The 14,376-nt window shown below is 46.8% G+C and overlaps 12 protein-coding genes across 12 annotated transcripts; 7 read left to right on the plus strand and 5 right to left on the minus strand.

Moving 5' to 3' along the window:
* Window positions 1-477: 477 nt before the first annotated feature.
* Window positions 478-1,794, plus strand: OGAPHI_005955 (uncharacterized protein; the record flags this gene model as incomplete). Its single annotated transcript, XM_046207192.1, has 1 exon — window positions 478-1,794. One exon carries the CDS (start codon window positions 478-480, stop codon window positions 1,792-1,794), a length of 1,317 nt encoding a protein of 438 aa, XP_046058881.1.
* Window positions 1,330-5,323, minus strand: OGAPHI_005956 (uncharacterized protein; the record flags this gene model as incomplete). The annotated part of the gene is made up of 2 exons (XM_046207193.1): window positions 1,330-1,708; window positions 1,800-5,323. The coding sequence occupies 2 exons, from the start codon at window positions 5,321-5,323 to the stop codon at window positions 1,330-1,332; spliced, it is 3,903 nt and encodes a 1,300-aa protein (XP_046058882.1).
* OGAPHI_005957 (uncharacterized protein) lies at window positions 2,208-2,423 on the plus strand (the record flags this gene model as incomplete). Its single annotated transcript, XM_046207194.1, has 1 exon — window positions 2,208-2,423. The coding sequence occupies one exon, from the start codon at window positions 2,208-2,210 to the stop codon at window positions 2,421-2,423; it is 216 nt and encodes a 71-aa protein (XP_046058883.1).
* Window positions 5,324-5,373: 50 nt separating the features above from the next.
* OGAPHI_005958 (uncharacterized protein) lies at window positions 5,374-7,122 on the minus strand (the record flags this gene model as incomplete). Its single annotated transcript, XM_046207196.1, has 1 exon — window positions 5,374-7,122. The coding sequence occupies one exon, from the start codon at window positions 7,120-7,122 to the stop codon at window positions 5,374-5,376; it is 1,749 nt and encodes a 582-aa protein (XP_046058884.1).
* OGAPHI_005959 (uncharacterized protein) lies at window positions 6,389-8,175 on the plus strand (the record flags this gene model as incomplete). Its single annotated transcript, XM_046207197.1, has 3 exons — window positions 6,389-6,483; window positions 6,600-6,822; window positions 7,474-8,175. 3 exons carry the CDS (start codon window positions 6,389-6,391, stop codon window positions 8,173-8,175), a joined length of 1,020 nt encoding a protein of 339 aa, XP_046058885.1.
* A 42-nt stretch (window positions 8,176-8,217) lies between these two features.
* On the plus strand, window positions 8,218-9,642 carry OGAPHI_005960 (uncharacterized protein; the record flags this gene model as incomplete). The annotated part of the gene is made up of 1 exon (XM_046207198.1): window positions 8,218-9,642. One exon carries the CDS (start codon window positions 8,218-8,220, stop codon window positions 9,640-9,642), a length of 1,425 nt encoding a protein of 474 aa, XP_046058886.1.
* Window positions 8,500-8,969, minus strand: OGAPHI_005961 (uncharacterized protein; the record flags this gene model as incomplete). The annotated part of the gene is made up of 2 exons (XM_046207199.1): window positions 8,500-8,743; window positions 8,926-8,969. The coding sequence occupies 2 exons, from the start codon at window positions 8,967-8,969 to the stop codon at window positions 8,500-8,502; spliced, it is 288 nt and encodes a 95-aa protein (XP_046058887.1).
* OGAPHI_005962 (uncharacterized protein) lies at window positions 9,291-9,969 on the minus strand (the record flags this gene model as incomplete). The annotated part of the gene is made up of 2 exons (XM_046207200.1): window positions 9,291-9,551; window positions 9,907-9,969. 2 exons carry the CDS (start codon window positions 9,967-9,969, stop codon window positions 9,291-9,293), a joined length of 324 nt encoding a protein of 107 aa, XP_046058888.1.
* On the plus strand, window positions 9,709-10,785 carry OGAPHI_005963 (uncharacterized protein; the record flags this gene model as incomplete). The annotated part of the gene is made up of 1 exon (XM_046207201.1): window positions 9,709-10,785. The coding sequence occupies one exon, from the start codon at window positions 9,709-9,711 to the stop codon at window positions 10,783-10,785; it is 1,077 nt and encodes a 358-aa protein (XP_046058889.1).
* Window positions 10,786-10,852: 67 nt separating this feature from the next.
* Window positions 10,853-13,000, plus strand: OGAPHI_005964 (uncharacterized protein; the record flags this gene model as incomplete). The annotated part of the gene is made up of 1 exon (XM_046207202.1): window positions 10,853-13,000. One exon carries the CDS (start codon window positions 10,853-10,855, stop codon window positions 12,998-13,000), a length of 2,148 nt encoding a protein of 715 aa, XP_046058890.1.
* OGAPHI_005965 (uncharacterized protein) lies at window positions 10,903-12,108 on the minus strand (the record flags this gene model as incomplete). The annotated part of the gene is made up of 2 exons (XM_046207203.1): window positions 10,903-11,414; window positions 11,835-12,108. 2 exons carry the CDS (start codon window positions 12,106-12,108, stop codon window positions 10,903-10,905), a joined length of 786 nt encoding a protein of 261 aa, XP_046058891.1.
* Window positions 13,001-13,103: 103 nt separating the features above from the next.
* Window positions 13,104-14,357, plus strand: OGAPHI_005966 (uncharacterized protein; the record flags this gene model as incomplete). The annotated part of the gene is made up of 1 exon (XM_046207204.1): window positions 13,104-14,357. The coding sequence occupies one exon, from the start codon at window positions 13,104-13,106 to the stop codon at window positions 14,355-14,357; it is 1,254 nt and encodes a 417-aa protein (XP_046058892.1).
* Between the last annotated feature and the right edge of the window lie 19 nt (window positions 14,358-14,376).

Genomic DNA, 14,376 nt, shown 5'->3' on the forward strand with positions numbered 1-14,376 from the left:
ATGCTTGATTGAGAATTGGTTCGACCATTGTGAATGACAAGATTGATAGCCATTTACCACGTTTAAGTAGGGAAAACCCCGTACCGAGATGCTTATTGTTAGCTGATAAGAGAGAACACTCGAGGGGGTGTAATTCCGTGATAAGACCGGTATTGTTAACGGTTGGCTCGCTAAAGTTTATTGCGCGGTACCTTCTAGATTTGTCGAAAATAGATCGACCCTATTGAGAATCTAGGTACCTTATCTATTTCCTAAAATAGTAACCGTAGCGTATCGAGCGGAACTAATTTCTTGGAGCTGCATGAAAACAAAGCAATTTAGAAACGGCCCGCAATAGCGGCGCGAATGACGGCGCACCCGCACGGCGCCCCTACGGCGACAGTTTAACCGTTGATACGATATTATACGGTGCTGGGGTTATCTATTTTTTTATATACCCCAGTGATTAACCGATTTGAGTCAATCTGATAAGCAATCATGAGCAGCAAGTACGGCAACCTTGTTGAAACCTTAGTCACCATCGATCTGGAGAAACCCGCCTGGGAGCAGGAGGGGATGCACAACAGATGGCATCCAGACATCCCTAGCTACAAGACAATGAAGCAGAACAAGGCTTACAAGATCGAGTGCTACGACTGGACAGGTGGCCAGGTTGGTAATAACGATTCCGCAGACGATATCAAGTACTGTGACCTTACTAAGATTCATTATCTATCTGGACCATTTGACATCGAAGGGGCAGAGACAGGAGACGTGCTTGTTGTTGATATACAGGACGTTCAGCCGTTGGAGAGACAACCATGGGGGTATTGTGGAATATTTGCCAAAGAGAACGGGGGAGGTTTCCTCGACAAGCATTATCCAAAGGCTGCTAAGGCAGTGTTTGACTTTGAGGGTATCAACTGTTCTTCCAGACACATTCCTGGTGTGCGTTTTGCTGGTCTTGTTCACCCGGGAATCATTGGAGTTGCTCCAAGTCAGCCGGTGTTGGAGGAGTGGACCAGACGAGAGCAGGAGCTGGTCGACTCCAACCCGGACGCAGACTTTGTGATGGCCAACCTGCCAACTGCTAAAGGCGCTTATGCAGGAACAGGCGTCTCCACCGCGCTAGCCAAGAAGCTTGCTGACGGTTGCAGAACTATTCCTGGAAGACCAGAAAACGGAGGTAACTGTGACATCAAGAACCTGTCGCGGGGCTCCAAAGTTTACCTTCCAGTCCACCTTGACGGCGCCAAGCTTAGTGTGGGGGACCTCCACTTCTCGCAAGGAGACGGAGAAATCTCGTTTTGCGGAGCAATCGAGATGTGCGGTTCCATCACTCTGAAATGCTCAGTCATCAAACAGGGAATGTTCAAGCTCAACCTCAAGAGTCCAATGTATCTTCCCGGTCCTGTCGAGAACCACTACGGTCCAGGCAGATACCTCACCTTTGAAGGGTTCTCTGTTGACGAATCCGGCAAACAGTTGTGCTTGGACACCACCGTGGCCTACAGACAAACCTGTTTGAGAGTCATCGAGTATCTCAGAAGATACGGATACAACGACTACCAGATCTACTTGCTGTTGTCGTCCGCCCCTATTCAGGGCCACATTGCTGGTATTGTCGACGTTCCAAACTCTTGTACTACTATTGGTCTTCCAATGGACATTTTTGAGTTCGACATTGCTCCAGAAAAGGACGCTGTGAAAACAGATCGTGGCAACTGTGCTTTTGCCCAGGACGACCTCGAAAAAGGTTTTCCTCTCACCGACGAGTTACCAAATTTCCTATTGGATATAATTACCAAACACTAATATACTAGCGGTCAAACGTAAGATACCAGTTCGAGTTAGCCCAGTAGCCGTTCTTTTTCTCATGGATGGAATTTTTCGCTATCAGCCAATCAAGTATTGGTTTGAGCTCAAACGGCTCGTAAAGCGGACTAAAACGTAGACACAATCGTTCAAATGTCACACCAGGCCGGAACACAATACACCTGATCAAAGAGCAGACGGTTTTCAGCCAGATCTCCATGTTGAAATCACCGTTCAGATCTATCCACAGATGGGAACAAGGCGCACCTCCTGGAGGCGGTACTGTTTTCAGGTCAACAAAATTCTTCATGTTGTGAAGAATAAAGTCGCTCTCGAGCTTCGTCTTATCTTGACTTTTTGTCGAGTAGTTATCCACCAAGACTGGAGGCTTCTGGTCGATCCTCGTGACCTTGATGTGGTTCTCTGCCATGAGATTAATTAGCGGCGCAAAACAGCTGTCCGGTGATTGTGGCGAAAGTATCACACCCTTGTTGTTGAGTGTGGCAGACTCCATCATTTCCACAAACCCTGAGCACTGGTCAAAGAAAGACCGAGTGAACTTCCAGTCGATCAGAAACATGATCTTCTCCGTCAAGGTGAACTTGATAGGTGAATCTTCTCCCAAATAGGCAATAACCTTATCATCCTCTAATTCGCTCAAAGCCTTGGAGTAAACTTCCTTTTCAGTAGAAGAAAACACTTTTTTAGCCTTAGCGGACGAAAACTTCTCTGGACCAGTCGCAAACAGAGCTTTGAGCATTACCTTCGCTTCCTGAACACGTGTAGGTGCTTGGAGTTCTGGCTGTGGCTTGGCTGCAGGATAGGTGAATGATATGCGAGCATACTGTTCCTCACGTTCAATGATAGAGGTTCCTTCCTTGAAGACATCTGCCCCTCTCAGGCTGATATCAGGTCTAAACTGTTGTTCTTTGAAGTTCTCATCGTAATCACGGTAGAGCACTATGTCGTGCGTGTTTTCAAAGGACTCTGCATCCATAGATCTCCAAAGTTGAATCATCTCGGCCAAGTCGTAATCCACGAGCTGCTTCTCTGTGATCTCACCGCTGGACACAGCACTCATTAGGATCCGTTCCCATGTCTTGCGCGACAAGTGAAGCGCTCTCATTCCAATGACACGTTTGTGGCGGGGCCACTGACGTCTCAAAATCTCCGCCGTGTATTTATCGTCAAAAAGAGCAGAAACTCTGCTCCAATCGATGTTGTTTGCGGATGACAGCGATTGCGAGATGATGATTGCCCGGATAAGCAGTAAGACATCCCTGCTGGACAAACGAGTGTTGTTGCGAGCACGTTTCGTCGATTTCGATGTTGTTTGTTGAGACTTTGTGCGGCTAGAAACCTTCTTCCGTTTACGCGACTCCATCAACGGGCCAAGTAAGTCTTCTTCTTTGGGAGCGAACGACCGTTTCTTCTTTGATTCTCCAGAGCGTCCAGCAGCCTTGAGACGGTTTTCGGCGTGTTTGCTCGTGTTCAGTCCTCGTTTGCCATCAGAAGAGCGAAGAGTGGACACCAACTGAGGAGGCATCTGGAAGAAGTGAGAGTCATTGGCCTTGAAAACGGGTTGTGTAGGTGCCGTAATAAGAAGCGGGTTAACTCTTGTAGACGGGCGCGAAACCGAATGCGACAGTTGGTCAATATCGTTTTCCGTTGGAGGAGTACTGGTAGAGCATAAAACAATATGTGTAGCTGATCGCACGCTACTCTCGACTTGTCTCACCTCGATCAGGTTCTCCTTCTCCAAAATGGTAGCATCCTTCTTCACCGTTCTGCGGTCAACCAAATAGCTAACGTTCAGCTTGTCGGATATCTTCTTCATCAGATCCATGTTGAGAATCACGCATTTCTCTGCATTGACAATTTGAACGAGCGCAGACCGCCGTTTCCCTGGACCAAAGTCGATCTCCGCTGGATGTGTGGCCTCTTCTATTTTTACTTCGGTCTCTGTCTTTGTAAGCACACTTGATGGCCCGCTTCTTTTATGAATGTCCCCTGTAAACTCATCAAAATTACCACCCAAAATTGTTTTTGGTTCTCCTGACAGCTCGATCTTTTTGCTAACAAGAATGCTGAAAGAGTCGTCCACCACCAGTTTCTTGATCAGTCCCGGCTTATTAACCAGACTTTTCAAAAGTGGGCCCGAGTAGCCAAACCAATAGAACTTGAAGCTCTGATTTGGGAGCAAAATCAAGGAAACCCGTTTTGAAAACGGTTCAACATATAACCTTGTGCTCAGCTCCACTATGGACTGAGTATTTGGTAACACAGGCAAAAAGCCGGCTTCCTGCTCTGGTATATCGGTTCCCTGCTGCCGTAAAAAGTCGTTCTGTGTCATATGACTATAATACCTAGCCTTACCATCATACTGGAGATATCGTATAATGGTGTTCTGTTCAGATCCAGGACTCTCGAGTACATACGCTGTAAGATAGTTAGAAAACGATTTCACTGACAGCGCTCCCGTTATGGATGTGTTTAATTTCTTTGTGGATATTCCTGGATTGTTTTTGACGGTATCGTAGATTTGATTCTGGAGCGGGAAAAACGGATTGAAGGTGGGAGATTCGTCCTCGCTGGACTCAAAGACAGAATTGAATAGCTCGTCTTGCTCGTCATCTCTGTCCTGGCCAATATCTGCCAACTGTGCTTTCAGTTGTTGTTTCTCGGCAGCAGATTTTGGGAACTCCTTGACCAGTTGCAATCCAATGAACTTGCGACCTGAAGATTCGTGTTGGACATTGATCTTGGTAGCGTAACCTAAAATAACGAGATTGCGCACCGCTTTCGAGAATGTGCGCCTTTCTCTTTTCGCAGTGAGTTTCTGTTCGCGAGCAAGATCTGACGGCACGCGAACTCCATTGGGAGCCTCTTCCAATGACTTCATAATCACTCCCATCAAATCAAAAGCGGTCTTCACATTTGTGAAAAGAAACTGGTCTTCATACTTGGTGCTGACTATGATGTAGGAGTTTGCAGAGTCAATAATGGCAGGAAACTTCTTCACCAAACCCAGGTCTTCCAAAGTCTGGAGACGGGAGGTCAAACTACGTCGATCCTGTCCCGACTGTTGGATTAGCTCGGTGGACGATATGCCCTTTTGTTTGGATTTCGTAATATAGCGCAGGAGCTCGTATGGGAAGTATCCGAGCGTGTTGTTTTCTTTGGTCACTCCTAGAAGGAACAGCGATTGTTTATCTTCTGATACCCCAACACGCAAATTTGCTTCTCCGTATTGGTCGATCAGTTCCAGTAGGCTGCTAGAATCATCGATTATTTGTCGATCATATGTCTTCTTGCCATTTTTGTCGGTCTTTGTAGATTCAATAGTAAACACAATGAAGTCTTCTTCTGAGGTAAGCCAACTCCAAACAAGAGTCTTTTCAAAAGCACCAAAGCGAGCGAACTTTGATCCAATGCTCTCCCACACCTCTCCCACACTCAGTCCGTTCTCCTCCACACAGAGAATATCCGAAATATGGCTAACCACCTCGTCCGGAGAAGTAACAGACATGTAAATAAATAATATGAATTATTTCGATTAGAAAATAAATAAATCCTCTATTAAAAGCTGCCTGATTTATTTAGCCAGTATTCACGCTTGGTCATCTTATCAAGTTTGGAAACCCGTCCATCCTTTTTCTCCTCGCTGTTATTTTCACACTCACTTTCGTCCTGTACTCCCATCAGCTCCTCTACGCGTTTGTCTGACTTCTTAGTGATTGAGCTCTTGGTAGCCAAAACCTCAGTCTTGGTCTTTTTGGCAGTGACCTCTCGTTTGCTCTGGGACTCGTTGTATATTTTCTCGAGATGTTTCTCGTACTCGGACTCAGACTCACTGTCGGAAATGATGGTGTATTGCTCGCTTGGAAGAGGCGGGAGAGAAGTGGCTCGACTGGTCTCACCACTGACAAATGCAAATGCCTCGTTTTGAACATGTTCTCTGGCGTCCTCGAAATCACGCTGCTTCCCCTTATACTTGATAATGTCTCCGAGCACAGATTGGCCCAGTCTTTCCTTGTATGTGGCCTGGTTCATGTCGTAGCATTTGTTAACAAGCAACTCGAACGCTCCGCCAAAAGCCCGCTTAATATCACGTAGATTGAATGTTCCCCTTGAAATATTATTGTTTTTGTCGTGAGGATCTTGGATTGCGAGCGTGAATGGATTACGGTTTTGGAACGCCGCATTGCTATTCTTGGAAACATAGTATGGGTCCCCATCTTCATCAAAGGCCACAACGGTGTTGTCGTATCCAAAATTGTAGCCATAAAGTTCGAAAAACTCTATCAACAGCACGCCCAAATTTTCTAGCGGATCTATCGAACGCGTGGCCATTCTTGGATGAAGTTTGAGGAAAGATCTCACCAAACAAATGGTTGCAAATCCACCTAAACCTCCTGTATGAACAACATTCAATCTTCTGACGGCCAAAAACTGTTTCACAATAAGAACCAGTTCCCGAAGTCCTGGGGTATCTTTGATCCAAGAGATAATTAACTCTGCTGCCTTGATACCGTTTGTTCGCTCGAATGAAATGTCTATGTGAATTTTAGTTGCAGGGTCAACAAACTTGATAATGGGAACCTTAGCTTTTGCAATGGTCTCCACGTTGATTCCAAGTTTGTTGTTTCTAATGTATGATGATAGCTGGTACAACGAGGACCGGTTGTCGTACTTGTTGTTTCTTGCCTTGGAAACCACCACCATGTCGATATCGGATCCAGGCAGATACAAGTCTGTTGCAAACGATCCAAAACAGTGAACCTCGGCGTCGGGCCACATGCCAGTGATGCATTCTCGAAGACGACCAACGGTATTGTTACGAGCTTGGATCTCTTCGGCGGATGGAGAAATGTATTTGATGAAATCTTTGATCTCCATAGTCAGCCAGTCACTTATCTCGATCTGCTTGGAATGGTCGTTGTTGCGGATCCAGGGATATCGTGGATTGTTGTTTCCTGTCTTGAAATCGAGAGATTTTGTATGGTAAACGGTCTCGTCGTTGCTGAGGTACTCGTTTTCGCTATCTGAGCTCTTTGATTGGTTCGAATTGTCAAACTCATCATTCTCTGCATTTTCACCCTCCGAAGATGACTCAAACCCAATGAAATCTTGGTTTGTCAAAACCTCGTCTTTCGGAGCACCTGCTTCTTTTTCGGTCTTTTGTCTCTTAGGAGGCCGCGAACTCGAATCACTCTCGCTGCCCGAAGACACCATTACTAGTTCGTCTTCCATCTGCTCAAGTTTCTCAAAAGAATTACTAGCACGCACAAATCCAGGCTTCGAACGACCTTGTTTTCTCCTGGGCATAATTTTTAGTTATTTTTTTTTGTGACTTAGAGAGCAAGGGAGCACGAAGGAAAACTAGCGACAATTCTAGTCACCACTTGCTCGATATCGAGTATTAACCCGCGCTGTGTAACAAGGGAATAAACTCTACAAGTAAATGTTTGTTTTGAGCGCCAAACTTTTAACATCTATTTTCCCCCACACGTCGCACTGTCCCACAACCACCCACCGTGTGCTACATTATTTTTCAACTCTATATTTTTTATTTTTTATTTCAGTGGCAAACATGGCGGACAGATATTCGTTTTCGCTAACCACTTTTTCGCCAAGGTAAGTAGCTTCAAAGGTGCGTTCTAACATGTAAGCGGGAAGTTAAAGCAAATTGAGCATGCGTTGGCCGCTGTGAAGCAGGGTGTCACGTCTTTGGGAATTAAGGCCACCAACGGGATTGTGTTGGCAACCGAGCGTAAATCGTCTTCTGTGCTTGTGCAATCCGACTTTGTCGACAAGATCGTGAATATTACTCCAGACATAGGAATGACATACGCCGGAATGGGCCCGGACTTCAGAGTTCTCACAGATAAGTCAAGAAAAGTGGCACACACAAACTACAAGAGAATATACAACGAGAACCCACCGACAAAGATCCTTGTTTCTGAAGTCGCTAAGATCATGCAAGATGCCACTCAAAGTGCCGGTGTTCGTCCATACGGAGTGTCGTTGCTGCTAGGTGGTTACGACGAGAACAACGGATTCATGTTGTACCAAGTGGATCCTTCAGGATCTTATTTCCCATGGAAGGCTACCGCAATTGGTAAAGGATCTAACGCCGCTAAAACATTCTTGGAGAAACGTTGGAACGAGGAATTGGAACTCGAGGACGCCATCCACATTGCTCTTCTCACTCTCAAGGAAAGTATCGAGGGCGAGATGAACGGAGACACCGTCGAGATCTCGGTGATTGGTTCTGAGAACGTCGACCTTTTGGGTTTCCAGGGAGTTTCGAACGTGAGCGGTCCTCGCTTCAGAAAGCTCTCTAAACAGGAAATTAACGATAGATTGGAAACTTTATAGTGGAATGTAATCTGCCACTTTTTTTCTCTTGTTAAATTTGTCATGTCTTTGTACGCTCAAGAATTTGTTGATTTTGTCAACGCTTCTCCAACTCCTTATCATGTGGTCAACACTGTGAAGTCCAAGCTTGATGCTGATGGATTTGTCCAGCTCTCTGAGAGAGACAACTGGGCCGGAAAGGTGAAGAAGAACTCTAAGTATTATGTTACCAGAAACAGTTCCTCCATTATTGCGTTCACCGTGGGTGGAGAATATACGCCAGGTAATGGGATTGCCATTGTGGGTGGTCACACAGACTCCCCAGTGTTGCGTATCAAGCCAATCTCAGATCAGAAGAGAGAAGGATACGTCCAAGTTGGTGTGGAGACCTACGGTGGAGGAATCTGGCACACCTGGTTCGACAGAGATTTGAGTGTTGCCGGTCGGGTTTTCGTGAATGAGGGTGGAAAATTCGTCTCGAAGTTGGTCAAGCTGGATAAACCTATTTTGAGAATCCCTACACTTGCCATTCACCTTACCAAAGATCGGTACGTCAAGTTTGAGTTCAATAAGGAAACTCAATTCCGTCCTATTGCTGGGCAAACTGCAGAGGAGAGTTCTGGATGCTGCAAGGGAGAAGAACTGACTGAATCGGAATTCCAGTCTGTCAAGAGCGTCGTTGAAAGACACAGCAAGAAACTGTTGGATTTAATCGCTCAAGAGCTTTCTGTTGAAGTTTCCCAGATCGAGGACTTTGAGCTCATTCTGTACGACACGCAGAAGTCGACCATCGGTGGACTCAACGACGAGTTCATTTTCAGTCCTCGTCTTGACAATCAGGTGACTTGCTACACTGCCACCACTGGTCTGATCAAATCCACCAAGCAGCTAGCTACGCAAACAGGAATCCAGCTGATTTCTTTATTCGACCACGAAGAGATTGGTTCTCAGTCTGCACAGGGAGCAGACTCGTCGTTCCTGCCAAATATTCTCGAGCGTATCACCAAACTGACTGCTAATCCTGAGGTCGATCTGAAGTCGGAGCTTGGCTCATCGTACTTCCTCACCACCATGTCTAAATCGTTCATTTTGTCGTCCGATATGGCACACGGTGTGCATCCTAATTACGGAGAGAACTACGAGAGCTTGAACAGACCGCAATTGAACCAAGGTCCTGTGATCAAGATCAACGCCAACCAACGGTATGTGACCAACTCTGCGGGAATTGTGTTGCTCAAACAGATCGGTGCACTTGCTAAGGTTCCACAACAGCTGTTTGTGGTCAGAAACGACTCGCCTTGCGGATCAACCATTGGTCCCATGATTAGTGCCAAGCTCGGTGTGAGAACGCTTGACCTGGGTAACCCGCAATTGTCCATGCACTCGATCAGAGAGACCTGTGGTTCGCATGACATCGAGAAGCTCGTGTTGCTGTTTGAAAGCTACTTCGAGCACTTTGCCGAGTTGGAGCAAAAAATAGTGGTCTAAGCATGGTGGTCCGTTTGATAGAGGTGTGTTATAAATATAGTTGAATCAAGTATAAATTATTTTTCCATGATTGTCAGATTGACTGTTCTACTGTTGGCGGGTATTTGCCTTGCGAAGAGCACGTTTCCGGCAATTATCTCATCCAGCAAGCTCATTCCAGGACTGAAACCGTCGCTCGGTCATAGCGAGCAGCTCCCGTTCGATTTCAACGAGGCCACGTTTGTGATTGAACGTGTTTTTGAACAGTGTTCTTCAGATGCGTACATATTGGTGAACGTTCCAGGACTGAAGGTCGAGGACTTCCACCACTTTGAGAAGTTTCACCATCTTCGATCGCAGCTCGCCCAAGCCAGCACCATAGTGTCATTGCCAAATGTTGTGGTGGATGACGAGCGATTGGATTTCCAGAGCTTGGAAAGATACCTGCGAATCCACTGCGATACGTACACGCACACCGTTTGGAACGAGAACTCCGATGAGGTTTCTAAGTACATCGATGTCCACAAGCGGACGATTGTACTAGATCTTGTCGGATTGAACGACGAAATGACAGAGGAAGAACGACTAGACAAGCTAGGCGAGTATGACGATCTGTTGCGGGAAGTCATGCGCAAACTGCCTTCGCCACTATTCACCATCTTATTCACAACCACTACAGCATCTCCATACACAGCCACTAACGACAAGGTTCTTGAATTTGATGACATTCCTGATGACCCGCACGACTTAGGAGCAGAGATCCAACGCCAGGTAAAGGAGGCTCAAAATATGATTTTTCCCGATATCACGGTCTTCGACAAGACACGGTTTCTAGAGTTTGAGAGAAACGACAAGGGCGAGCGCCCAGCGTATGGCGAGGACATCCCAGACGGAATGTGGGCCAAGGACGTTCTTGGAAAGGATGAAACGTGGCTCGAAAAGAAGACCAAGGAAGTCAAGAAAGATAGCTCCGATATTCGGTTTGGAGAGGATCAGTCGGACATTCCTGTGATCTTTGATCACGACTTCCTTGTCAAGAATGGTCCTATCCTCATTGGCGGTCTATTTACAATCATTTCTCTAATTTTGTTGGACCTTCTTCTTGGAATTGGCCGTCGGGTGGCTAATTTGTTCGTCAATCAAAAAACCATAAAGAAAGATTAAATAAAGTGCTATTTTAAATAAACAATCTGATAAGGTTGAAAAATTATATTAATTTTGTTCCAAAATCATGCTTCGTAATGTTAAGCGCTCAATCACACTAGCGCGCGCGTACTCGGTTCAGGTGACATCGGAGATTGCCGATTGTGTCAAGCAGAAGGGCCCGGTGGTGGCCTTGGAGAGCACAATCATCACCCATGGTCTGCCGTACCCGGCCAACATTGAGATGGCCCAGTCCGTGGAACAACTGATTCGCGAGAATGGTGCTGTTCCAGCGACCGTTGGGTTTGTTGAGGGAGTGCCAAAAGTGGGACTTTCGGTTGCAGATCTGGAATCTATGTCTGTTCCAGGGGATAAGTATAAAGTTTCTCGTCGAGACATTCCGTTTGTGATGGCCAAGAAACTGACTGGGGGAACCACAATCGCCTCCACCATGATTCTGGCCCACGCCGCGGGGATCGATCTGTTTGCAACCGGCGGATTGGGCGGTGTCTCGCGTCCTTTTGACTTGATGGACGTCAGCGCAGATTTAGACGAGCTGTCCAAGACTCCGGTGGGTGTGATCTGTTCAGGACCCAAGTCGATTTTAGATGTTCCAAGAACTATGGAGTATCTCGAAACAAAGGGCGTACCTGTGGCCACATTTCGAGACGGTCAAGAGAAGGTGAACATCCCTGGTTTCTACACTAGAGACTCGGGTGTTGCATCTCCTTTCGCGGTGGAGTCGATTCAGGACGCAGTCCAGATGGTCTATCATGGAAAGGACGCTATGAATTTGCAAAACGGTTACGTCTTTTGTGTGCCACCACCAGAGAACATTGCTCTTGCTCCTGAATACATTACAAGAATCATTCAGGAAACACAACAGGAAGCTCTGGACCGTGGCGTCCGAGGAAAACAGCTCACACCGTTCATGCTGGGTAGAATCAATGAGAGAACTGATGGAATGAGCGTCAAGTGCAACATTGAGTTCGTGCGGAACAACGCCGTGATTGCTGCGAAAATGGCATGTGAATTATCCAAGCTCCGTGGAAACACCATATTTCAGCCACAGCAAGTCGTCTCGCCTTCTAAGACCACTCCCAAGACAGCCAACGCGCTTGTTGTTGGATCCGTTGCTTTGGATTCCACCAACACCCTGCAAAAAGTGGACCTGAACGATTCGTGTCCAGGAAAAACCGAGTACTCAGTGGGGGGAGTTGGATTCAACGTGGCGTTTGCTGCTTCCTCAGTCGGTGACCCACAACAAGTCGTTCTGGTCTCTGGAATTAACAAGTCTGATGTCGCTGGAAAGACTATTTTGGATAAGTTTGCAGAAGTCGGCATGAGAACCGACGGCTTGCTCGAAATGAAGGGCCGCACTGCCCAGTACACGTCTATTCACGACTCTAAAGGAGAACTAGTGATTGCTTGCGCAGATATGGATATTATAGAGACCATAACTGCTGACCAAGTGGTGGCCAAGATCGACCAATTATCACCAAACTACATTCTGTTGGACACAAACGTTTCCGTTGAAGTGATTGAAGCTGTGCTTGCAAAAGCCAACGGATCTATCAAAGTTGTTGTTGAGCCAACCAGTGGGGCAAAAGTCAAGAAACTAGTGTCCACCCACCTTGGCTGTTTCCCAGACCACACTGTCAACTTAATTACCCCCACCGTTTTGGAGCTGGAACAATTATACGACAGCTTCTACTCGAAGGGGAAGTTTGAAGACATTTCCACGTGGTTCAATATCCTAGACTCCTTGAACATCAACTCTGTGTTGCGTGGTAAGCTGGAAAAACACCCTCTGCTCCGCAAATACCTGGCTGGCGGCGTTTTCCAACAAGCTTTCCAGCTGCTCCCATACTTCCCGGCCATTTTGGTTAAAGATGGAGAACACGGGGTCGTTTTGATAGAAATTGTCGGAATGGAACAACAAACCCCATCGAAAGCGGACTTCAGCATTCTCCACAAAGGAAGAAACGGCTTGGCCCTGCTGATCAGCCATTACCGCGCCCCAACTATAGATCCCGACGCGAAAATTAGCGTTACCGGGGCAGGGGACACGCTCGCAGGCTACCTGCTTGCAAAACTGTCTCCGACAAAACAGATCCCCTTTTCCAACAACCGCGACAGTCTCGTGACCAATTCCCAGCACGCGGCAGCCACCAGCCTGCACTGCCCGTCTGCAGTTAACCACCAAGCATTGATTGGATTACGTAATCGCGACTAAATATAATTCTGTGCAAAATAATGTCAAGCACCAGAAAATTGGTGTTTACGATTGGGCAGGAATACGGGATCCGACAAGTCGAGCAGATTCGTGCTAATTTATAATGAATAATCCCAAAGGCCGTGCCGAGACATTGACGGACGAGCAGTCGCTGGTGCTGAAACAGGTTTGGAGACACTATCTGCAAGCGAACGGTTATTCCGTGGGCGAAGTTGGGGCCAAGATCAGTCGGCATAACACGTTAAGTTCGGTGAAATCGAGCGAGAGCGTGCACAAGAACAAGAAGAAAGGTCTATTAGGACGGTTTAAAAGGGGAAATTCAAACAAGAAGGCCGTGGAGCAGGAACTGAGTACCCAACTGAGTAATGAACAAGGCAGGGTCCACTCTGCGTTGGAAGGACTAGACGACGATAGTCGCGGCGCGTTTTGGGAATTTTTGCGTCATGATACCCCAGACAATCTGATCTTGCGGTTTGTGCGCGCCAGAAAGTGGGATGTGGATAAATCGCTTGCAATGATTGCTCACACGATGACTTGGCGGAGTAAAGAGTTTGGTGTTGAGAAATTGTTACGCGAGGGAGAGCTCGGATTGCTCGAGGATGGTCGTAAAGGTGTTATCAAACAGTTTGAGACCGGCAAGTGCTACATCAGAGGGTTTGACAAGACCGGAAGACCGATCGTGTTTATCCGGCCAAGATTCCATTTTCCAAGCGAGCAGACCGAGGAGGAGGTTGAGATGTTCACTATTCTGGTGATCGAGTACGCTCGGCTGATTCTAAACGAGCCCGTGGACTCATGTTCGGTTGTGTTCGATCTGACTGGGTTTACCATGGGTAACATGGATTACACCTCGGTTAAATTCATCATCAAGGCCTTTGAGGCTCACTACCCAGAATCCTTGGGAGTCCTGTTCATTCACAGCGCTCCATGGATTTTTGGTGGTATCTGGAACATTGTCAAGAACTGGCTTGATCCAGTGGTTGCTTCCAAAATCGTATTTGCCAAAAAATACGAAGACTTACTCAAGGTGATCGATGCCAAGCACCTTCCAAAGGACCTGGGTGGAGAAGACACTTTCGAATGGAAGTACCTGGAGCCAACGAAAACCGATAACGGAAAACTGCACACAGACCCTGCCAAAAAGAAAGAACTAGAGGAGGAAAGATCCAAGCTCATCGAGAACTTTGTGCTTAAAACAATCGAATGGATAGAATGTCACGAGACCGAAAAGAGCCGCGCTTTAATGACCGAGCGACTGGCTCTTGGCAAACAACTCTCAGAGAACTACAAGCTCCTGGACGGCTACATCCGTAACCGCGGAATCTATGACCGTCTTGGATACATAAAATTTGAATAATCGTATATAGATGATCTTT

Source organism: Ogataea philodendri, assembly GCF_020536065.1.
Source record: "Ogataea philodendri strain CBS6075 chromosome Unknown scaffold5, whole genome shotgun sequence".
Taxonomy (NCBI): domain Eukaryota; kingdom Fungi; phylum Ascomycota; class Pichiomycetes; order Pichiales; family Pichiaceae; genus Ogataea; species Ogataea philodendri.